This window comes from Scyliorhinus torazame, chromosome 12, assembly GCF_047496885.1.
Source record: "Scyliorhinus torazame isolate Kashiwa2021f chromosome 12, sScyTor2.1, whole genome shotgun sequence".
NCBI classification, from domain to species: domain Eukaryota; kingdom Metazoa; phylum Chordata; class Chondrichthyes; order Carcharhiniformes; family Scyliorhinidae; genus Scyliorhinus; species Scyliorhinus torazame.
In genome coordinates, this window is record NC_092718.1 from 213869162 (window position 1) to 213893796 (window position 24635).

The 24635-nt window shown below is 42.4% G+C and overlaps 2 protein-coding genes across 7 annotated transcripts in view; one reads left to right on the forward strand and one right to left on the reverse strand.

Moving 5' to 3' along the window:
* Positions 1-11509, forward strand: part of LOC140387128 (uncharacterized) — a 186293-nt gene extending 174784 nt beyond the window's left edge. Inside the window, exons 26-30 of the mRNA XM_072470139.1 lie at positions 5469-5652; positions 7123-7242; positions 8600-8718; positions 10648-10714; positions 11329-11509. Coding sequence (XP_072326240.1) covers positions 5469-5652; positions 7123-7242; positions 8600-8718; positions 10648-10714; positions 11329-11347 — 509 coding nt within the window. The 3' untranslated portion in view covers positions 11348-11509. The remainder of the gene's footprint in view (positions 1-5468; positions 5653-7122; positions 7243-8599; positions 8719-10647; positions 10715-11328) is intronic.
* ska2 (spindle and kinetochore associated complex subunit 2) overlaps positions 11067-24635 on the reverse strand; it is a 37850-nt gene continuing 24281 nt past the window's right edge. For 3 of the 6 annotated variants that reach the window (XM_072469897.1, XM_072469893.1, XM_072469895.1), the window contains exons 2-8: positions 21189-21278; positions 19925-20101; positions 18835-18918; positions 18152-18196; positions 17617-17656; positions 15192-15321; positions 11067-13561 (exon numbers count right to left, since the gene is read on the reverse strand). In XM_072469897.1, coding sequence (XP_072325998.1) covers positions 13420-13561; positions 15192-15321; positions 17617-17656; positions 18152-18196; positions 18835-18918; positions 19925-20101; positions 21189-21278 — 708 coding nt within the window. In that variant the 3' untranslated portion in view covers positions 11067-13419. The remainder of the gene's footprint in view (positions 13562-15191; positions 15322-17616; positions 17657-18151; positions 18197-18834; positions 18919-19924; positions 20102-21188; positions 21279-24635) is intronic. The other 3 variants (XM_072469896.1, XM_072469894.1, XM_072469898.1) reach the window with 3 other exon arrangements.

The window sequence follows — 24635 nt, forward strand, 5'->3', positions numbered from 1 at the left end:
TCCTTTTTCCATCCGTATCCAGGGGGGATTCCCTTCTGGTTTACCGCACAGTGTTTTTAGCCGTCAAAATTGCCGTTGGGGCTCCTATCAAGAGCCCAAAAGTCCGTTTCACAGGGAGCTGCCGAAACGTGCGACTCAGCTGGTCATCGCCGCACCCGGAAGTCGATTCACTAACATTTGACACGCCTTCTCCCGTATTCATACTGCACCCCCTTGCCCTACACAGCTGACCTACCAGCATCTGTAAAGGGCATTTATCCTGAGATTCAGGATAAATGAGTCTTTTTCTGGATGGCAAGATGTAACTAGTGGGATGCCACAGGGTTTGGTTCTTGGACCCCAACTTTTACAATATATAGTAATGATTTGGATGGTGGGATAGAATTTGCAGACGATAGCAAGGTGCAATGAGGAAATAAGAAATTTACAAATGGATATAGGGAGGTTAGGTGAGTGGGCCAAAATTTGGCTAATGAAATTTAACATAGATAAGTGTGAAGTTATCCATTTTGGACAGAAAAATGAAAATGCAACTTATCTGAATGGAGAGACACTTCAGACTGCTTCGGTGCAGAGGGATCTGGGCGTCCTCGTGCATCCCTAACATGCAGATACAGCAGGTAATAAAGAAGACAAATGGAATGTTGGCTTTTATAGCTAAAGGAGTTGGGAAGTGTTGTTGCAACTGTGCAAGATCTTGGTGAGCCTGCACCTGGATTACTGTGTACAGTTTTGGTCCCCTTATTTGAGGAGTGATGGTTGCATTAGAGGCTGTTCAGAGGAGGCTCACTAGTGATTCCAGAGGTGAGGGGTTTGCCTTATGAAGAGGGATTGAGCAATTTCGGCCCATACTCTCAAGTTTGGAAGAATGAGGGGAGATCAAATTGAAGTATAGAAGATGATAAAACGGTATTGACAAAATAGACATTAATTGGATGCTTATTCTTGTAGGGGAATCTAGAAAGAGGTCACAGTTTTAGGATAAGGGGTAGTAGATTTGAAACAGATGAGGAGAAATTACTTACCTCAAAAGGTCGTGAAACTGTGGAATTCACTCTACCAGAGTGCAGTGGATGGTGGGACGTTTGAGAAGATAGACATTTTTAATTAGTAATGGGTTGAACGGTTATGGAGAACCAGCAGAAAGTGCAGTTAAGCTGAGAGGAGAATCTGCCATGATCGTATTGAATGGTGGCACAGGCTCGAGGGGCTGATTTGCCTACTCCTGAACAGGCTTATGCTGAAACTACGAATTATGTCCCGGAAAATTTTAGACAAAGTTAGAATTCTAGTCAGATAGTATTTCTAAGGTTAGGCCAAAGTGTATGAAGAACTGTGCCAACTTTTCCACTACCACCTTAGCTGCAATTGTCCTTAAAAGTATGACTTCCGGAAACCAGGTGGCCATATCCATGACTGTAAGAATGTACTTCCTTTTAGGCAACGGTCCTACGCAATCTACTAATACCTGATTAAATGGTTCTTCAAACACTGGTACGGGTATGAAAGGCACTGGTCAAATCACCTGTTGTTGTTTATTTATTACCTGACAGGTTCTACAGAATTGCACTACATCCTTGTGCAGTTCTGGAGGAAAAATGATTGTTGACTGATGCATGAGTTTTCCAAATTCCCACATGTCCTGCCACTGGTTGATGTGCCACCCGCACTAATTCCCTATAATCTTTGGGCGGTACCACTAACTGATGAACAACCGTCTATTCCTCATCCGAAGGACCCCTTCAGCCTCAACTTCTGTTTAGCTAATGCCTTATCACCACATATGACAGAAAAATATCTGGAAACTATTCCGATAACTGTACTGTCTCCTTACGGTCAGCCCGGCCTCACTGTTCCGATAACAGTCCTGTCTCCATACCATCTCCCAGACTCTCTGTAATCATGGGTGAAGGTACAATCTTCACTCCTGCCAAATCATCCCCAAGTGTAAGTCTACTCCATCCACTGGTAACTTAACCACACCAACAATACTGGACCTGATAATAAATCACTCTTCAATGGTAGGTTATACAATGGAACTGGGATATAATCTCCACTTATCTCATTCACTAACACCTTAGCTTTCATCGAACTCTCCAGAGGGAATACCAAATCCCTCTCCAGTAAGGGTTTGCATAGCACCTGTGTCCCTTAAAATAGTTATGGGTTTGACTCCATCATTTGATGAAAATGGGGTGATCTACCCCTTAGACAAAAACCCTTCACATCTCCCATCTACCTCACCTGCTCCCACAACATTGTTTACCTCCGGTCTCCTAGTTCTCATTAGAGCTACAGTCCACGTAGTATTCTCCACTTTCATTGCCTTTTCAGAATCCCAACAAGTCCCATGGCCGTTCCTCGGAGCTTCCAACATGCTGAACGAATGTGTCCGATTTAATTGCAATGGTAACACCTAGGCCTTTTAAGTCTCACTTCCACGCTCAGTACCTTCCTTCCTGGTCTGAGGAGATGATCTCTGAGCATTCCTAGCTGTCTATTCCTTACCTCGGCTTCCTTTCACCCACCCACCTTCTATCCTTTTCAAAATTATGGCGGTGACTGCTCAAAGGTTTAAATTTATGGATCAGCTCCTAATCATCTGCCATGTCTTCAACATGGGTTATCACAGAAGTGAGTGAATTCTTAAATTCTTCCAAGAGAATGATTTCTCTTAGAGCCTCCCATGCTCGTATCCACCTATTAAAATTGTTCTAACAGACCCAAACACTCAACTAATATCATTCCAGAGCAACCTGTTATGATATTACGAACCTTACTTATGTGTGTAAATAATTGATTTTGTATTTCTCTCGTGTAGTTACCTTTTTTTCTTTTTCTTTCTCTTTGCGATTTGTGTGTGTGTGCCCTTCTCTTCTAAATATATATATCATACCCTGTGTACATAATGGCAAATATACTTTGTTCAAAAACCCAATAAAAAACATTTAGATAATGATATTACAAACCTGTTGTTTCTTTGATAAATACTGTACCCAATCATCACTGTCTACAGGAGCCCCCAAATTGTCACAACCCTTTGAACCAGTGCAGTCAATTTCAGCTCCATTTAACCATGCAACGCAAGTGAAATTAGATGATATTTTAAAATACGAGGACCTTGGCTGAACCCAATAAACTGCAGTCACCAGGTTTGTAAATTCTAAACACAAATAACCTATTATTTAACAGTAATATAGCTAAACAAACAAAAATATACCTCACGGCCTAATACCTTCGTCCCGCCCTCTTCTCTAACTACCCTCACACTCTACACACAGACAAACGGACAAAAGGTGGTTGAGAGAGAAAGAAAATAGCAATAAAAGTAATAAGATAATGGATCTTTGATGCACTCAGATGGCTTCCAGTTAATGTCTTTCTGGAGTTCCAGCTTTCATTTTGATACATCTTCCTTCTAGGCTTGAGATGGTTTCCCCAAGTTCACAGTAAAATATGCCGGGCACTCACTGGTTTTAGAACAATGAAGCAGTTCTTTACTTTAGAAGCGAGCGAGAGACTTTGCCTTCTCCTTTCAAGGTCTAATCACTCCTGTGCTGCTCGGAGGCATCAGGCAGGAATTAACCCACAGGTTGCCAAACAAAACGACTTCCTCCAAAGCTGACTCCTAATATTCACTTGGTGCCGACAAGTCTGTTTTCTCCTCTCCAAAATACAAAACCTGGAACGCAATGTCCTGACTAGCAGCCTGCTTTAGCACGAGTCCTCTGCTTAAAGGCACATTTGATTATGAAATGGAAAGAAAGAAAATCACAGGAAGGACTCTTACAGTTGTTAATGTTTGCCATCAAGCAGGTTACGTGCAATCGAGAGGTGGGGCTCTTGCCAGTTTGTAGGGTGTGGAGTGTGTTCCAATAGAGACTCTGATTTCAGACGAGTACATGGAGGTCCTGGCTCAGTGGGAGAGCTTCTTTAGCATTCAGCTTGTGTTTGAGGTGATGAAACATTATTTCAGTTGGTCAAACTCCCAGCTTTAATGCTAATAAAAGCTTTGCTCGTCAGTGACACACTGTCTCGGGAGGGTAAAGATATTGTGATATTCCATTGCACCAACCTTCCTGTGGACAACTCGCCACTCACCCCAACATCACATTTATATGGAGCATTTAATATAGAGAAAGGTGCTTCAAGTAGGCACACATTCAAAAATGGATACCAATAAGATTATGAGAAAGTGCAACAAAAAGCCTGTTTAAAGTGATAGGTTTTCTGGAAGATAAATGGTAGCAAAGCAAAGAGGCTCAGGGATGGAACTCCAGATCTTACTGGCTAACTGGTTGAAGGTACACCCAACAAATGATGGGACGAAGGATGCAGGGGAATGCACGAGAGGCTCGAGTTATAGGAACTCATCACAATGAACTGTAGGAAGTTGCTGGAGGAAGGTGCAGACACAGGGAGCAGTGAGCCCATGTAAGGATTCAAAAGCACATGATAAACATTTTTAAATCCAGGTTTTGCTGAAACAAGAGCAAACGGTCAGCAAAGACAGAGACAAAGGGTGGATATGATGAGACAAATTAGGATTTGAACAGCAGTATTTTGAATGAGCTGAAACATATGAAAGAGACTAGCCAGGAAAATATTGGTGTCTGGAGGTAACTAAAGCATGGATGAGAATCCTAATCTTTGTCCACACTCCATCTACCTTCACCATCTTCCATGGGCAGAACGGTAGCATTGTGGATAGCACAATTGCTTCACAGCTCCAGGGTTCCAGGTTTGATTCCAGCTTGGGTCATTGTCTATGCGCAGTCTGCACGTTCTCCCCGTGTCTGCGTGGGTTTCCTCCGGGTGCTCCGGTTTCCTCCCACAGTCCAAAGATGTGCAGGTTAGGTGGATTGGCCATGCTAAATTGCCCTTAGTGTCCAAAATTGCCCTTAGTGTTGGGTGGGGTTACGGTTACTGGGTTATGGGGATAGGGTGGAGGTGTTGACCTTAGGTAGGGTGCTCTTTCCAAGAGCCGGTGCAGACTCGATGGGCCGAATGGCCTCCTTCTGCACTGTAAATTCTATGATAATCTTCCAGTGTCCATTCTCTGCTTTGCAACAGCATCTTCCTCTGATGCTAGTACTCATCATGCTTAAACCTTTTTGCCTTAATAAGTCTCCTTTCTAAAACCCATTTCTTCACTACACCTTCAGTTACCTCTCCACTTTTCTCCTGCTTGGATTCTGATACTGCCCCCCACCCCACCCACAGTAAACTATGTTAAAACACACTAGAAATGAAAATTGTGCTTCTTGTCAATGGACCTGCAATGTATCTCCATTTGTGTTTAATCCTCAGTTTTTAACATTTGTAATTAGAATAATTTCCTTGATAATTTGTAAATGGAACAAGAGGAGTTAAAAACAAGTGCTTCTTACTTATTCCTTATTTTTAATATGCAAATAACTGTCCGTTCATTGGAATGTGCAAGGCTCTAAAACCAGGCTTGTTTTCAGAGAAAAAGGTGAATCAGATGCCAGAGGGAATAACGACAGGGGAGACTGTCCAGAAGTCTGCAGCGGACCAGACAAAGGACAAGATTGTACCAAAGAGGCAACAGGAAGTAAACAGAGGAATATTGGAACATCACAGTGACTGGGAAAGGTGCAGCATTCAGAAATCCATGGAAGAGACTGAGAGGTAGAGATACAAAACAAACACCCCCACGTATTCAATTGGCAGAAAATCATGATTAGCGTCATGACTAATTAACAAGTCACCACAGTCCCAGATGACTATAGGCTGCTTTCCCCTTTGAGGGGGAGAGTCGATTGGTGGTGATTTAACCGGAGGATCACCGCACCTCAGGCAAGGTTGAGAACTTTGCCTTCTTGAATAACCTCAGCCAGTACAGGAATTGAACCCGTGTGGTTGGCCTTGCTCTGCATCACGAACCAGCCAACTGAGCCTTATTAAAATTCCACACTTTTAAAAGTTTAATTTTCTTACCAATTGACTGTGGTGAACATTAGAAATCTACCCGGTGCAGTTAGAATATCCCTACACGGTGGCGCAGTGGTTAGCATTGCTACCTCACGGCGCCAAGATCCTAGGTTCTATCCCGGCTCTGGGTCATTGTCCGTGTGGAGTTTGCACATTCTCCCCGTGTTTGCGTGGGTTTCGCCCCCACAACCCAAAAAGATATGCAGGCTAGGTGGATTGGCCACGCTAAATTGCCCCGTAATTGGAAAAAATGAATTGGGTACTCTAAATTTTTTAGTTTTAAAAAATAGAATGTCCCTAATGGCCAAAAGAATTAGCCCATGGTTCCATCAGGAAGTCACTCCTGAACGTCAGTGGTCCTATATTGATATGCAGTACTGCTCAGTATATAATCTCTTGCAGCGCGATCTGGGTTGAAATTTCACCACCCCCAACCTGTAATTCAGCTTCTTTGCAACTTTGACATAACTTGCCATTAACCTTGCAAGTACCTTTGTTGCCCGTGCTCTTTACCCGTTACAACGCATTCAAAGAACAAAGAAAATTACAGACCAGATCACCTTACCAAAGGCATATTGGATTCCTAAGATTCACATCTCTTTTATACAAAAACTCTTCTGCAATTAATTTAGTTCCAAAGGCCGCCTCGCTCGTGATAAACTGGATCCTTGGAACCATATTGTTTAGTTTTGTTTGGTGTCTGAGTGCTGAATGTGAGACATGAAGTGTATTAAACAGGACATCCTGCACCAGTACTATAAAGTGTCAGCATTCTTTATTACCAATTCATCAATCACCATTGTTTGGTCAGACCAAAGTAAAATCCCCATCTGTTCTGCCCCAGCAACCTGCATGAGCCTGGATGTCCAATATTGCAGAAGCGTGCATCTTCCACTTTCCACATCAGCTATCTGTGTGGTATCTCTGACAACTTTGCACTTTGTCAAACCATGTCAGTTCACAGTGGGAGTTGCAGACTTGCCCAAATCCATTCCACTTAAAGCTGGTCATAACTTGGCAGTTCTGCAACCCAATGTAATTGAAGTATTTAATTACAATTATACACTATTCATTTTCATTTGGATAATTAAAATTTTTATGTGACTACCCAAGATTGTTTATTGCTATTAACTTGTGTATTAACTTATGGGTTGTGCTTTCCCTTAGAGCTCATTCTACACTGGACAGTGTTCTAGAGGAGATGTTGGAATTGCAAGATCAGACAAAGGAAAAAATATCCAAGATGTGGACAAGTGGAAACAATGCACATGCAGAAGAGGCCTCAAGGTTAGAACAGTTTCTACAGATTCAGATTCTACAGGTTTATTCTTTAGTTGGACATCCAATTGCTAATTACCTCCCATTGCCAGGCCCCAGGGTGGGGGGAGAGAGATCCTCATTCAATCTGAATAGAAACAAATCAGTGACGTTACAATAATGGTCATCTTGGGTGTTAGCAAATTGACAAGCCCCATTTGCATGCCAAATTTTCTTTTGTATCAGTGGAGAAAAGTGTAACACAAGACATGCCCTGACTGTATCTTTATTGTAAGAAGTCTTACAACATCAGGTTAAAATCCAACAGGTTTGTTTCGAATCACTAGCTTTCGGGGCCAGCTCCTTCCTCAGGTGAATACCTGCACTCCGAAAGCTAGTGATTTGAAACATACCTGTTGGACTTTAACCTGGTGTTGTAAGACTTCTTACTGTGCCCACCCCAGTCCAACGCCGGCATTTCCACATCATGTATATTTATTGTTCGAGACTGAAGTTCACGTTCAAGCTGATTCTACACAAGTCTAAAATCCAACCATTCTAACATCTGGAGCTGCAGTAATAGTTTGTTGGAAATATAATCATAGACAGAATTTACAGTGCAGAAGGAGGCCATTCAGCCCATCGAGTCTGCACTGGCTCTTGGAAAGAGCACCCTACCCAACCACACACCTCCACCCTATCCCCATAACCCAGTAACCCCACCCAACACAAAGGACAATTTTGGACACTAAGGGCAATTTAGCATGGCCAATCCACCTAACCTGCACATCTTTGGTCTGTGGGAGGAAACCGGAGCACCCGGAGGAAACCCACGCGCACACGGGGAGAACGTGCAGACTCCGAACAGACAGTGACCCAAACCGGGAATCGAACCTGGGACCCTGGAGCTGTGAAGCAATTGTGCTAATCACTATGCTACCGTGCTGCATTCTTGCCTTTGGGTCTGGAAGGTCTTTATAATTTGGTGCAGTAAAATTGCAACATCACCAGTTGACAACACAATTATGATGTATCCCAAGTTTCCACATCTCAAAGATTGGAAGCATGGCGACTGAAGGCTGAGCCACTGATGATGGCGAGATGGATGGGCATTAGACTGGAGTCATAGACCAGAGTGTGCATAACTGACTGTAGCGATGAAAAAGATTGTAGAGGTAGAATGTAAATATTCAACATCGAGGGAACATGGAGTCAACAAGCAATTAGGTGTGAAACCACTTAATGACACCAATTGTTAACCTGTTTCTTGCTTTAATCTCTGGATCAATTATGTAACTATATCAGTATTTGGATTGTTCAGTTTCAATCCATTTCTAAATACGGTTGTCCTGCACATTAGATGTTTATAAGATCATGTGACTGACAGTGTTTCACAGAAAGAAGAATGCAATGGAAAACAAACCAACATTCTGACTATACAGGGAACATCGAAGGGAGCCTCGGACAACAGAACACCAGGAACCGGTTCTTCAGTTGCTCCTGAAAGTAAGAATTCAATAAAAGAATTAGGAGACTTCCAATTGTGATTACAATTATTTCCCTAAACAGTAAGCAACTGGAGAATTCTCAGCTTTTAAAAAATATTAAAAAGGAAAACTTTGTTACCGGGCAAGGGGGAAGGAGACCCGGGCGGAGGCCTAAACCGGCCAGTAAACGGGAGTGAGGTGGGGGGACAGGCTGTGGCCAGCGGAGCGTGGTAGAACAGGTTTTGGTGAGTCTAGCCGGGGTGAAAAGTTGGGGGAAGGAACCGGGTTTTGGGGGGGGGGGGCAGTTTACAAGAGGAAATGGAGGGGAGGTGGATGGGGGTGGTGTCTGCAATTCATGGGTGTCATTCACAGTACTCTTTCGGGGATTAGATGCCGTTGAATATTAGGGGGTTTGGACTATATATGTCAATGGTGACCATAGGCGATTCCTGATTCCTTTTTTTTCTCCTTGGGTTTGTTTTATTTGATGCTTATAGTCAGGTGGGCCATTGTTTGGGGGGTGGTGGGAGGATGGGATGGTTGTTGTTATTAAGGGGATTGACATTGTATTCGTTACCGTTTACGGTTTGTTGGTGGGGTGAAAATGGAGAATAAAAATATTTTTATAAAAAAAGGAAAATATTGTCAACTGTAGATATTACTGGATTTGTAAAGAGGTAGCCATAATGACAACAGAAAATGAATATAAATCCATTTCACTTCTGGATAGTTAAAAGATTTTAAAGGTTCATCGTCAGTAGCTAATCAGCAACTACTACAAATCAAGCATGATAAATACTTGGAATTCCAGCAAATTGTGGTCATTTTACTGGAGTAGCAATCCAGAGGCCTGGACTAATTAGCTGAAGGCAAATTTAAATCTCTTTGATAAAAAAAAAACTATCCGTAATAATGACCATACAGCGCAGCACGGTGGTGCAGTGGTTAGCACTGCTGCCTCACTTCTCCCCGTGTCTGCGTGGGTCTCACCCCCACAACCCAAAGATGTGCAGGGGAGGTGTAGCGGCCACGCTAAATTGTCCTTTAATTGATAAAAAATAATTGGGTACTCCAATATATTACAAAAAAGTAATGATGACTACACAACTATCAAATTATCATAAAACCTTTTTGATTACCATTAGCACTTAGTGAAGGAAATCTATCACCTCTTTACACCCACCCCGGGCCTGACCTATATGTGATTTACAGGCCCTCAGCAATGTGGATTCTTTTAAAAAAAATTTAGAGTACCCAATTCATTTTTTCCAATTAAGGGTCAATCCACCTAGCCTGCACATCTTTGGGTTGTGGGGGTGAGACCCACACAGACATGGGGAGAATGTGCAAACTCCACACGGACAGTGACCCAGAGCCGGGATCGAACCTGGGACTTCAGCCACTCAATTAAAGAATGCTGGCCTTGTGAAATAATTTTTAAAATGCAGAATAATTTATTGCGACTAATAGGCGACCTCGTGGAAAGGTTTAATGAGTGGTTAGCACTGCTGCCTCAGCACCAGGGATCGATTCAAATCTGACCGTGGGTGTCTGCGTGGGTTTCCTCGGGTGCTCCTATTTTCTCCCACAGCCCAAAGATGTGCAGGTTAGGTGGATTGGCAATGCTAAAGTGTCCAAAAGGTTAGGTGGGGTCCTCTTTTGGAGGGTCAGTGCAGACTCGATGGGCCGAGTGGGCTCCTTCTGCACTATAGATTCTATGATAACTTGCATTTAATAACTCCACCTCCAGAATATTATACTGATGGAAGATTACAAGTATATGTGGAATTGAATGCTCAGTGAACGTACTCTACTTTTAAACTCTTGTTCAGTGTAAAGGTGGGTGGTGGGTCATTGATCAAATTCAGTTGAAGTACACCCTCACCAGCTGCCACATTCCAGAAGGTATGCAACTTTATCAACTGCTGTTTATTTCCTACATCTTCAGGTAGCCTAACTGAGGAGAGTTCCAACAGAAACCAGATCGAGAGAGCAGACTGGAACCAACCTCACAGGTATGGCTTTCTGCCAGAAAGACAAGCCAAAAAGCAACAAGTTGTTTCATGGAAAGGTGTGCAATGCCGCCATCCCCATTCTTTATCTTCTTGGCTTCCATTAGCAGGTGAAGGTGTCTGCACACGTCAAAATGGAAATTTGTCACCCAGCTGAACATCTTCAACTCACTTACTGCAAACTTACCATTACAGAAAAATGAATTCTTACACCCAGAGCAGTTGCTCTTCGTAGGTTTAAATGATCTGCGCTCAGCAGTTATTCAACTTGGAAACCGGGAAAGTTACACTATGTAAAGCACTATAGAATTGCAGTATACCATACAGCAACACAGACAATAAAATAGCCCACATATTGTAGTCTTTTTAGTTTTATTAAGGAAAACATCTACAGCAAAGTATTTTGATAAACAATTATTAGTACACTGGAAATTAAATAATCAAAGTACAAACAAGCGAGTGGAACAACGGTTAACATGAGGGTATATAAGATGCGGACATCGTCAAACACTGTCCCACAGTGAACCCATAAAGGGAATGGGGAGGGGTAAGGAGCAACTATTGGATCGCCAGGAATTAGTTTAATGCAATATTTCACTTGTGATTTGTTTTGGCAGAGTCATCATCTTGGAATGAACCGACACGATGTTAAATTCCACAAGCAAAGGAATTTCAGCTCAAGAAAATATATAGCAACGGAGAAGATATTTGCAAAACCCCTTTACAGAAAGTTTTTCAATCATTACGAAGCACAATAAATCTAATATGATTGCAATTCAACATGCTGCTTGGTCCAAATTATGTTAAGGGTTTGATAAACTTGATCAGAAATCAGCAAATTCAATATAGATAACAATATGTAATTTATGTTGTGTGACTTTATCAATTTCCAAGTGAAGGCTGATAAAAAGGGAAGTAGATACAGAAACTTTCCTTTGATGGGGAATCCAGAACAAGAGGACATAATAAAATAAGAGTGAAAATGGAAAGCACCCTTCCCTTCCTCCCCCACTACACACAGAAGGATCACACCCCGAAATGTAATCCATACCCCTGCCTCCATTAACATTTAACAATAGTAATCTGGATGTCCATCTGTATAATACATAAAATGAAGTTACAGCATGTGCAGAAACCACTCAAGAAGCCATTGATGAGGGTAGACAGTAGAATGGAGAGAGAACACAACGATACAAGGTTCAATAGGCAATTAAATGATAGAAAAATAAATGGATAACGTGAAATATGGATTTCACTGGAATCTCTGGCAACTATCCCTTCAAGGAAATGGTTTTACTCTGCACAACACTATTTCACCTGTTTTGTCAGGTTCAAGATGGGGAATTATCTCCACTGAATTGTGGCTGGAAACCAAATCCCATAACTGCCGCTCTCCCTCCACTTCGCCAGCGGCAGAAAATAAACATGGTCTACAAATGGGTCAACATGCACAGGAAGAGCTTTTTCCATTACCAGTGATCTGTACTTCATTCAACCTGGGACTGTAAAAATAATGCAGCCAAATTCAAGGAAAACGTTTAATTCCCCAGTGCAGCCACCCCTAACCAAGGCCACACAAAGGAAGAAAACCCGTAACAACGTCATTTCACTTTATTCAACATCAGAAATTGACGAACCACAAAATACCCTTTCTTCATATATAAAATGCTAAACCAGTTACCTTATTCGTGTGTCTGTGCAATTAAACAAAAACAACAAAATCAGTACAGTCCAAAGAATTTGTTCATCGAAGCAAAAAAGTAAAAATTAAGCAACTCTTTGCTCATTTTTCCTGTTGATTTCAGGAGAATCAAATACACAATTTAAACAGCTTCAGTTCAGGTCCTACATTTGCCTAACTTCACTTTTTTCAGCTCAGTTCAGACCAGGCAAAACAAAGTGGAAGTGTAAATTAGATTGTGTATGTGATTCTAGGAAGTGAGAAATCATAAATAAATTATCTTTCCACACACCAAAATTACCAAACCAAAAGACAATTGATGATCAATACAATTGTTGCATCTACTAATGGGATTTTAACATTTAAAAAGTTACCTCCAATTGCAAATAACTTTCTGATAGGGCTATATAAATGCTATGAAGCTGGCAGCTGCTCAAAGGAAAACCGTTTCCGTGGTCTGTGTAGACACTCTGCATCTTCCCTATGGTCTAGATCCAACATGTCAGAGTTTGGAGTGGGGTGGACAAGGGAACAATCTACAGGTAAAAACTCAGATCCCACCACCTTGCATTGCAACTCATTAACCATGTGATCTGACAAGATATGGAGGGCAACTTCACCTGTCTCCCTCCATCAATCACACTCCCTATTGTGAACAATGCAGATTCCAGAAACAAACAGCATTGAAAAGCCTGGCACATGATTCTTCTGCAGATTAAGGTTGCTTAGGATCCAGTCACCTGTACCAGCCCAGTGTCAATAACAGTTAATCCCCACACATTAGGAAGACCAGCTCCTGATGGACAGTAGGAAGATCACTCATTTCTAAGCAGCATTCTAGACCTGGATGCTGGATTTATGAGTTTAAAGCATCTCAACAGCTGTAGTTTCTGGATTGCTTCCTCCACATTTTAACTTACTGGTCCAACGATCCTTGAGACTGCCAAAGCAGACAATTACAGGGGAGTTACTTCCATCTTGAATTTGCACAGGATCCAAGTGGGAGTCCGCTCAGGTAGGAGACACACTAACAGTTCGGATATTGCATGGAGAGCCGAACCCGTCCCTTTTTGTCTAATTGAAGGATTTCAAGAGCTTTCAACGTTTTCAACTTGGATTCGGTTGCTTTCATGTTGAGCTTGCTCATCTGTACCACACTCAGTGCAGAACTGAAGGAAACAAAATTTAAAACAGTACACGGATGTTGTCAATTAAAGTTTAACTTCATAGCTTTCTGATTTAAATGTTTGAGCGCAAAAGATGACAAAAAGAAAAAATGAAATGAAATGAAAATCGCTTATTGTCACAAGTAGGCTTTCAATGAAGTTACTGTGAAAAGCCCCTAGTCACCACATTCCGGCACCTGTTCGGGTAGGCTGGTACTTGCACACCTGATTATTGTAATTCAGGCAGGCAGAACTTAAAAACCTGTAGTTTACCCCAATCCAACCACAGGAATGTCATAGATATCATGAATAGATTGATATCCTTGAACCACACAAATACTTTTGGTTATAAATGAATAGCAATTTTTATCTCCCAAGGATATCAAATTCAGAAAGTCAGTGACAATACATTTTAAAAAAAATTCTGGTTATGGATTTTTAATGACATCACCTTCTTGCACAGATCAAGAATCTACTAAAAGTGACAAAAGTCATCCATCGTGTTCATACACAAACTCCATCAGTTTGGGATGAACAGAAAATGCACAAAACAGTGAAATTGCATTCAAACTAATTGTACTTTTATTATAAAACTGCAACCCCCTCCCCTCAACATCAGAGAATGTTCTCTTGGAAGGTAGAGCAATGCACAGGGAATGAGGCAGGGCAGCAACAACCTGGTTGACAGTCAAATACATCTAATTGCCAATCAGGAACGGTGTACTAGCTGACGGCAAGGATAGCATGAGCAGATGAATCATTAAGTGACTAAATTAAAGAATAAAGCTTCGATTTTTATTTTACCCTGAGGCCAATCAATTTGTTCATTTAAAAAAGGTTCAGGAAAGGCAGCACGGTGGCGCATTGGGTTAGCCCTGCTGTCTCACGGCACCGAGGTCCCAGGTTCGATCCCGGCTCTGGGTCACTGTCCGTGTGGAGTTTGCACATTCTCCCCGTGTCTGCGTGGGTTTCGCCCCCACAACCCAAAGATGTGCAGGCTAGGTGGATTGGCCACGCTAAATTGCACCTTAATTGGAAAAAAATAATTGGGTACTTTTTTTTTTTTTATAAATGTTTTTTTTTTTTAAATTCAGGAATTAATTAATTACTGCAATTTTAACAAGTTTGATTGGGGAAAACAGGCAGCTGTTACAAACTTTTATTTTCTTACGAAAGCAACTGGTCCAATCAAGCACCAGTCACAACTGGCTAAAACTGTCAGCAAGTATGGTACAAACAGTCAGGAGGACACAAATCAGCAATTGCCAAAGTCAGATTCACAATTTTATTGCCTTTGCAGCTCCAGGAGTCCAACTAGGGCTGATCACACAAGAAATGGGAGGAGTAGACCAAATGGCCTGTCGCGTCAGCTCCATCATTCAATGTGAATGGGCTTCAACTCCCATTTTCCCAGCCATTCCCCATATCTCTTAATCCGGAGACACCAAAACTCTGTCTCATTCCAGAGACTCTCAACCCTTTAAGTGAAAGAATTTTCCTCATCCCAGTCTAAATGATTGGCCCCATATCCTGTGTAGGACTTCCCTGTAGCACTGGTTACCCTCCCAATGCACTCTTCCCAGTCACCATCAGTGCTAACCAAGAGATTACAATAATCACGCCGCACCCTCACCTATTTTTATTCTTTATGAAGTGGTCGAAGAGTTGCTGATAAAACGTGTTCAAATCGGCAAGTTTCACAGTCAATCTCACACTTTTTGGTACAGACATGAACATCTTCTCAGTGACTGGTTCAAATTCAGCTGAAACACAAGTGAGGTGGTTCACATTTCATTAAAAACAGCAGCTGATTAGACACCTATAAAGCACCAGAGTTTATAATAGCTATTGTTTGAAATTGATTCACTGGATGTTAATTCAGTGGGTAACTTCATAAATTGTTAGTGATATGCTGCACAAATGTTTAATGCACTTGTAGAATATTCCATGATCTGTTATTTTACCCTGCTGAATAACACCTCCTTTAAAACAGAAGGTATAAGCTTTTACTTGCTAATTTCAAGAATTAACTTATTTTGGAAGTTGGTCCAACAGATTTAATGTCAAACCAGGTGTTTCTGCAAAGTGGGGGGAAATCAGATCACTTTCTCAAACTGTCCACCAGGAATGGAGAAATGTGAATGGCCAGGAAGAAACACAATATATGACAAGGGTTCTCTGATACTAAGCAGCAAGAGTTGAATACTGGGCCAGAATGTCAAAAATCATCAATTAACTCTACTCCAACTTTACAGTGACAGGTTTCATAGAAAGTAAAGCATTAAAAGGGTGGTCGCATAGCAAGTCAGAACACAAAGTAGCAGTCACATGGGAGCAATCGAGTTACATAATACCATTCGATTTACAAGTACCACATGTATCCAGCAAGGGTCTGATCGCAGCCATGCCAGGCACCTGACTGAGGAAGAGAATCTAATTTCTAGTCAACCAAGTATAACCCAGGAAACTGGAGAAAAGGAGGGAGACTTCTTCTATGTGGAGCAAGGAATACATTTCCCAATGCAAATAGCTTCAGCCAGAAGGCTTGTCATGAACACACAAGTTTCTGAGGTGTGGTAGCGAGGGAGTGCTGCATTGTAAGAGGTTAAACATTGAGGGACACCTGCCTTTCCTGCAGTTTATGTACTCAAAGATCCCATGACATGGCACTAGTCAAAGAATACCAGGGAGCTGTCCTGCCCCCCAAAAAATAGTCATTAAACTGTTGTGTGGGAGAACCTACTACTCAACAAACAGCATCTATGGGCGGCACGGTAGCACTGTTGTTTCACAGTGCCAGGGACACAGCTTCGATTCCCAGCTTGGGTCACTGTCTGTGCGGAGTCTGCATGTTCTCCCTGTGTCTGCGTGGGTTTCCTCTGGGTGCTCCGGTTTCTTTCCACAAGTCCTAAATGACGTGTTTGTTAGGCGATTTGAACATTCTGAATTCTCCCTCAGTGTACCCGAACAGGCGCCAGAATGTGGCGACTAGGGGATTTTCACAGTAACTTCATTGCAGTCACTTGTGACACTAATAAAGATTATTATAAATGTGGTTACATAAAGCATTTCACTTGCAGTGACTCAAATTAATTATGATGGGCACTGCATAATTGAAGTTTTCTTTCACAAAATTAATAAAAATATTCCAGCCGATGTCAAGTTTAGGTGAACTAAATTTTTTGAGTTGCTGTTTCACATCTGAGCAATGCAGCTTTTAAAAAATAAAATGAGTACCCAATTCTCCCCCACCCCCCACAATTAAGGGGCAATTTAGTGTGGCCAATCCACCTCCCCTCCTCATCTTTGGGTTGTGGGGGTGAGACCCACGCAGACACGGGGAGAATGTGCAAACTCCACACAGACAGTGACCCGGGGCCGAGATCGAACCCGGGTCCTCGGCGCCGTGAGTCAGAAGTGCTAACCACTGTGCCACCATCGAGCAATACAGTTTCGTCAAATTTATTAACGAGTCACAGCTACCAACTTATTCTGAATTCCAGTGTTGACGTGTTTGAACTAAAAATAGAAAGATGACCAACAAAATCTTTCTTTCACTACCGTAGGTTTTTATTCATGGCTATTGCTCCAAGTTATTTTCTGCTCCGAGAACTACCAAGAATGTCTGCTATCATTAGTCAACACTCTCTTGGCACTTGGGCTAGTCACATTCCATTCTGTGCAGGACTTATTAACTATATAACTAAAGGAGAGAAAAATCAGATTTGGCTCCCACAATTCTGGGAACGGCTGAGCCACACCAATCTGGTTTGATTTCTGGTCACTGCTGATTTGTAGATGCCAGAAGAGGTCCTAGCATCTCGATGGAGATGGGGGTGCAGAGCGGAGAAGATCTCAGAAGGGGTCCTACCATATCAAGGTTTGGTGACGGGGGTGCAGAGAGGAGAAAACCACCTCAGCATTTGGACCCTCTAAATCCCGTTCACTGACCACTATTGGAAGTTTGGGGGGAAATTCACACTTCGGGCTAAGTGGTGAGCTTCACACAAATTTCAGATGGCATTGAGTCTTCCTTCAATACCCGTCTGCACACCTACCTTCCACCCGTTGTGGTATTGAAGGCTCCGCACAAGGCTCCTATTAAAAGAAAAAAAAATGAAATATCAATACTATTCAACAGACAGAATTTAATTAAAATGCACCCACTGGAGTCAAGAGTGGTAGACACAGCACAGGAAGAAAATCAAACTTTCCACAAGTTGTTTTGAGCGACAGTGCACCGAGAAAACTGTTGCACCTATTTGGTCTTTCATTTCGCCTTTTTAAAGTTAACGCTGTATTTAATTGAGAAAAACATTTTACTCAGGTAACTGCTTTCCTCATTACCTAATTTTCAACTGTTTCTCAGTTAAACATTACTGTGATACCAGTAAATATTAGATTCAAGTCAATTTTCTGGTAAAAATGACATACTGGCTCTCCTCATTTCTTTTTTGAGCAAGTGGAAGGGGCAAACAGCCTCTCTCAGGAATACACACACAATGACAGGAATTTGGTGAGTGGTGCTGAATGTTAGCAGCACCAATACTCAATATCATAGACTAAGCTGATAATAGGTAGAATGTTAATTACCAAGCTCCCAATCTGAGACACACCATATCGAGAGCAGAGATCAAGCTTAAAAAAAAAACACACACAAACATGAGATGGAAGGAAGCAGAGATAGATTTGAGAAAACAGTAAGTTGCATGCAGTCACCAACATTTGGATAGAAAAGGGTTTCTGCTAACTCAGCAAAAAAGGGTCACAAATTCAATCAGGACCATTATTATCATAAAACCATCTCAGTCTACCTATCCTATTGAAAAAAAAATAACCAAAACATAGCAAGCACGATTTTTGATCTAATTAGATCAAGAATTCCCAGCAGATTTGTTTTATATACTTTGGAACAAGGTGAAGTTGGGAAAATTTTGAAAGTGAAGTGAACAATCAAAACACCTGGAAGAACAGGACAACGGTTAATTTAAAAAACATTTACATCAAACCGATCATGAAAATGAAATGAAAATCGCTTATTGTCACAAGTAGGCTTCAAATAAAGTTACTGTGAAAAGCCCCTAGTCGCCACATTCCGGCGCCTGTTTGGGGAGGCTGGTACGGGAATTGAACCGTGCTGCTGGCCTGCCTGGGTCTGCTTTCAAAGCCAGCGATTTAGCCCTGTGCTAAACAGCCCCATTGATTCTATTGATACGAAACATTTAAGTGAGAGGAGTGAATGCAATTAAGAATGGCATTACAGTAAACCAATGTACCTCACAGGGTCCTACTTTAGTCAAGGTGTCAGATTTCAGAATCTTCTGCACAGCCCATTGCTCATCCTCAGTCAGTGGACAGGACTGGAGAAAACAATAAAACAAAAATCAAATGAAGGCAGTAGAATCCCTCTTGTGCACAAGATGAGTTGTTCCTCCAGCACTGAGCAAAACAAACACATCAGCACCAACAGGAAAAACTAACTAGCAGCCTAAAGCCTTGCTTTCAGATTATTTTCTTTAAGCTAACACACTAACTAACCTGGGCATTGCCAACATTTTTGATTTTGAAGAAAAATATTTTAAGTGGTCCCTTAAGAACCAGAGGCAAAAATGAAACACTTACCCCACTTTGCAATCAGTAATAATTCCAACTAGGAATTTTTCAGACAGCACAAGAATCTCAGTAATATTTGGAGTTTTGAGCTTCAGACAAAGTTTAGAGAGCGCTCAGTTCACCAGCGTCCATCAGAAATTCTGCTGAAATGGCTAAAACAATCTCTTTAAGGCCTACATCACCACTGCAGCGTGGCAGGACGGAGATCCAATCATGCGAGGAATTGTAAAACAAATCTCCTTCACAGAGGCAACCCAAGCCAATTTCTGCACTTCCATAAATGTGGGCAACTGATAAAGTTGATGTGGAAACTGGAGGAGGAAGGAGAGAGTGGGAGCCAGCCAGAGAGGACAAGTCCAATTTTCCTCTTCCTGGTCCCGGATGAGAATATTACCTATTGCCACCCCAACTGATTAGAGCAGCTAACTCAGGAAGGACTGAACTTGGCCGAAGCCTGTTCCTCATTAGCTTCAGAATGATGGATCTGGCCCACTCATCTTGGTTCTCATCAACTTTCCCCAAGCACTCCACACTTCGAACAGTGGCCATGCATCATGGAGACAAGTGTCAGGATTTATTTGTAGCTATATTACACTTGGGTATAGAGGGTTTCCACACAAAATAGACATCCAGTCAATTAAAAAAAAAACCACTATCAGTCAATAATATTCTCCACTTGTGACAACATAGCTGTTTTAAAAGCTTTTCCTGCCAGGATCAAGCTCACCTAAGATGGTGATTGCAAAGATTTACCTCTCGGTCAGTCTGCTCCTGCAGCTTCTGGACTAACTGCAATGTGGTAGTAAGTTGTGAACGGATGAAATCCACAGCTTCTTTTTGCTCACTGGCAATCTGATCGGCTTCCACTGATAACTCTCGGTAACGGGATTTTATTACCCTCAGTTGCTCCAGCAGTTTCACTGGATTTTCCTAAAGCACAGGTGGGAAATATATATATAGCTGTAATGTACAGAAAGTGTGCAAGCCAAAGTGGTGTTGAATTAGCCACTCCCAGAGAGAGACAGACCTCTGCTAGTGGGTTAAATACGATTCAGTGTGCAGCCAAAATAACAAGCAAGAGGGAGAAAACTATCCACGGTGCTGCAAGCTGATAAAATCAGGTAACCACAAAGGGTTCATGCTCTGCAGTAGCTCCTGCTTCAGCAAAACCCAGTTAGGTATGCAGCAAGACTTGTTCCAACAGTCTCTTCATCGCCATTCCTCACAAGAGAAAGTTCTCACTGGATAGCAATGATTGACAGGCAGGAAAAAGTGATTTTTCCTTTGAAGTTGATAACAAGTCAACAAACAGGCTCGTTAAATATTTTTTGAAATTGCACAATACAGCTACAGCTCAAGGACATTTTACAATTAATATCCTAGCTTCTTGTCACAACATTTAAAAAAAAAACTTTTCTTTGGAACACTAAGGCGTCCATATAAACTTTACAATTCATTAAAAAATGTATATAAATAATTGACATTCCTGTTTTCATGTATTGGGACAGAGCACACAACCAATTTATCACTTCAATGGCTGACCAGTCATGTTTTTTTTTAAATTTAGAGTACCCAATTATTTATTTTTCAATTAAAGGTCAATTTACCATGGCTAATCCACCTACCCTGGGTTGTGGGGGCGAAACCCATGCAGACACGGCGAGAATGTGCAAACTCCACACACAGTGACCCGGGGCCGGGATCGAACCTGGGTCTTCGGCGCCGTGAGGCAGCAGGGCTAACCACTGCGCCACCGTGCTGCCCTTTATCATTTAAGGGGCAATTTAGCATGGCCAATCCACCTACACAGAACATCTTTGGGGTGTGGGGATGAAACCCACGCAGACATGGGGAGAATGTGCAAACTTCACATGGACAGTGACCCAGGGCCAGGATTGAACCTGGGTCCTCAGTGCCGTGAGGCAGCAGTGCTAACCACTGCGTCATCGTGCCACCCTGACAGACCAGCAAGCTTTCCACACCATCAGTTTTCTGATAAGACAACATCTGTACCTACCTGTGTCGGTGTGTTTTGAGGAAGATTTTTCGCTATTTCAAACTCTAGCTTGTGCTCGATATAATCCAGGTCAGACTCTGCCTTCTGGAACTAAATTGAGGGAGGAAAGTAAGAAGTTAGATGACTGATTTTTTTTCCTGTCAAACGATCATATCACTGCTCGTTATCTCCACCATCTCTCCCTCTGGGAATTCTAAATCTGGGCCAGCTAGAGCTCAGGTCAATCCCTGAACTCCAAACCTTTGACTACCATCAGCAGAATTAGAGAGACGGGATGTCAAACTGCAGTTTTCAAATCATGTTACAGTCGGGCCCTCAAGCTTGCTTTACACAAATTTAGCGAGCAAACATCAGCTCCAATTAAGCAACTGCTCATTTCTTCCATCATTCCACTCAGGCTAGTTTAGACAGCAAACCAGATGACCAGGCCACAATAAATCAGTCAATATCTAGAATATCTGCAATTACAAAGAAGCATATAACATTTGTAATGAGGGTGGGGGGGCAGTGGTAAAGGAGTGCTTCTTTCAAACTGTACCCACCCCAGCGAAGCTCAAGTATAACTTACCCAATAGCCATCGCTGTTCTGTAACTCAGTCTACACTCACCTACCCTTGCTCTACTCCGCTCGATCGTCTCTTCAGCACCCCTACCGCAGCTCTGGCTTCCTGCCTGTGCTGCGCAGCCAGCAGGTCTAAATAAAAAAAGGTCAATCTCTCCAGAGCACTGGTTCCCAAATGTTTTTGAATAACCATCTTTCAAAAGAGTAAATCACAGATCCCCTCCTGGCTCATTTGAATTTGTATATATACAGTAAATATGAAGGGGCACGCAGAGCATTTTAACAGAGCTTTCAAAAACAACAGATTTGTTCATAGCAGAAAGATAAAGGGACTGGAACTCTTTCTGAGAAAGGGCAATCTCGCGCAGTGACCACCACTTGCATGATGTACCTGACATTCCCGCTGCTCTTCGCATTCCTCCAGTGTGCTCCCCTCAATGTGAGGCAGCCAGCCAACTCTGCACGGCATGCGTGGTGACTACTCATCACTTATGCACACCAGAGATCCCCAGACATGTATGGACCCCACTGCTCTGGAGAGCTATAAGTGAAAAATGATTTTTCCTATGTTTTGTCTGGGGGGGGTACTTGATGGGATGGCAGAGGTACAGTGGCGAGAGCAGGGTTAGGGTGGTGTGCATGAGATATTGTTGCAGTCACACCATCAAATCATAAAAAGTGTTTTAAAAATTGCTTCAGCAACAATCTAAAAAAATCACAATTAATGGGAGGTTGAAAAGTTACAGAATCAGCTGAGATCATTAGTCACGGTGCAGTTTAATCGGGAGATCGTGGTTCAACATGTTGGTGCCTGCCAGCCGCATATGTCGACTGTGTAGAAGTTTCAAATGGCCTCGAGGGGAGTCACAGATATTTGGTTAATCAGCCAGCTGTTTCACAAGGGACAGGGTGAGAAGCCCTTAGGAAAAAAGTCACAAAATCCACTGTACTCGAACACCTGGCTTTTGGCTTAAAACTGCTCAGAACCCTATTCCCAGGTGTGCAATTCTAATTTGAGCTGTGAATTCACACTCCCTCGAGCAAGGCAATAACACATACATTTTTTTTTACTGTACAAAATGTATTGCCTCAACAGGAGTTCTGGATGACCCCCCCCCCCCCCAAATGGCTCAGAATATCTGTGCACAGGTATTCCTTGTATCAGGTTAGCTGGTTTCAACAGGGGTGGAGGCTCAAGCACTATTCAGTCAAGATATGGGGCCTTGCTCCTCCACTAAACAGAGAAAAAACATTCTATTTTTAAACAGTTCAGCACAGGACTATCCAAAGTACACCACTGTTGTAATATTGGAAACATGTGAGCCAATTTGCACACCGGAAGATCCCTCAAACAGCAAGCGACCAGGACCAGTAAAGGATTTTACATAGAATTTACAGTGCAAGGCCATTCGGCCCATCGAGTCTGCACCGGCCCTGGGAAAGAGCACCCTACTTAAGACCACACCTCCAACCTATCCCCGTAACCCCACCTAACCTCTTTGGACACGAAAGGCAATTTATCACGGCCAATCCACCTAACCTGCACATCTTTGTACTGTGGGAGGAAACCGGAGCACCCGGAGGTAACCCACGCACACGGGGAGAATGTGCAGACTCTGCACAGACAGTGACTCAAGCCGGGAATCGAACCTGGGACCCTGGAGCTGTGCAGCACTGTGCTAACCACTGTGATACCATGCCGCCCTGTATGCTACCGTAGCTGACTGCTGGATACATTTAGCAGAGCAGCAGGAAATACTCCCAAGCGCTTCTTGTAAATAGCACCAGAGGATCTTTTAGATAACCGAATGAGTCAGACAGGGTCTCAGACAGCACCACTGACTGCGTAGCACTTCCTTGGTATTATTCAGGAACCCTTGCTCCAGTCTCTCTAATGCTTGGAGTCCACAGCCTTCTGACTAAGACAAGACTGCAACCAATTGACCACATCTACCACTGGAATTAGACTGCGGTCACTTGCCCACATAGACCAAACCTGTACATCATTTGGGGGAAGTGAAACATGGCATCGGCATCGGTAGTATCCAGCAAATATCAGACTTGCAAAAGAGTGTGGTGGTTGGGGGGGGGGTGAAGAAGAGGAAAAGCTAAAGAACAAGAAGGAGAATTGTCCTTTCACATTGCTCTACAATTCTTTAGTTAGACCACCTGAAAGCCAGGTTGGTGGGGAAGTTACAATATTTCCACTCTACTGCCTGCCAGTGGGTCGGGGGAGAGAGATTGTCTAGTTGTTTCGAGTTTGGAATGGTATAAAAGGTGCGCCCAGACTTGCCAAGAAATGTTTGCTATTTGATAAAACAGCAGGAGGATATTTTAGTAGCACTCTTTCCAGTCTGCATAATTACCTTTCATGCACAGTTAAGGAATATGTTGCTTACTTGACACTGAGAAATTCCTTACAGAAAGTCCTCAGAAGAGGTTGACATGACTGGAAAAGGAACATTTTCCATTTCCAAGTGTAATTGCAAAGTAGAATTAAGACATTGGTGTTCATATTAAATGTTTAATGGAAGGGCTCGGTCTGGAAGGCAATGAGACAATGTGCAGTGTTCACATCACATATTATTAAAAAGAGTTGCATTCTATAGTGTTCCTTCTATCAGATATTGCCACAATATTAATTTACAATTTGAATTTCGAAAGAAAAAGCCACTCATGGAAAAGGAGGCACCCACTGAGCAGATAGAAATTAAATTAAAACTCCAGCCTGTTAAGAAAATGCTTGGGGCGTTCCAATGAAGGAATCGAAGGATGGAATTAAAACCATTCTCTCCTTAGAGAGCCGAGATTTCTCTTCCCGCCCCCCCACCCCCACCAAAAGAGAGAAATAGGAAATAATGAAATACATTTGCTCAAACCATCTA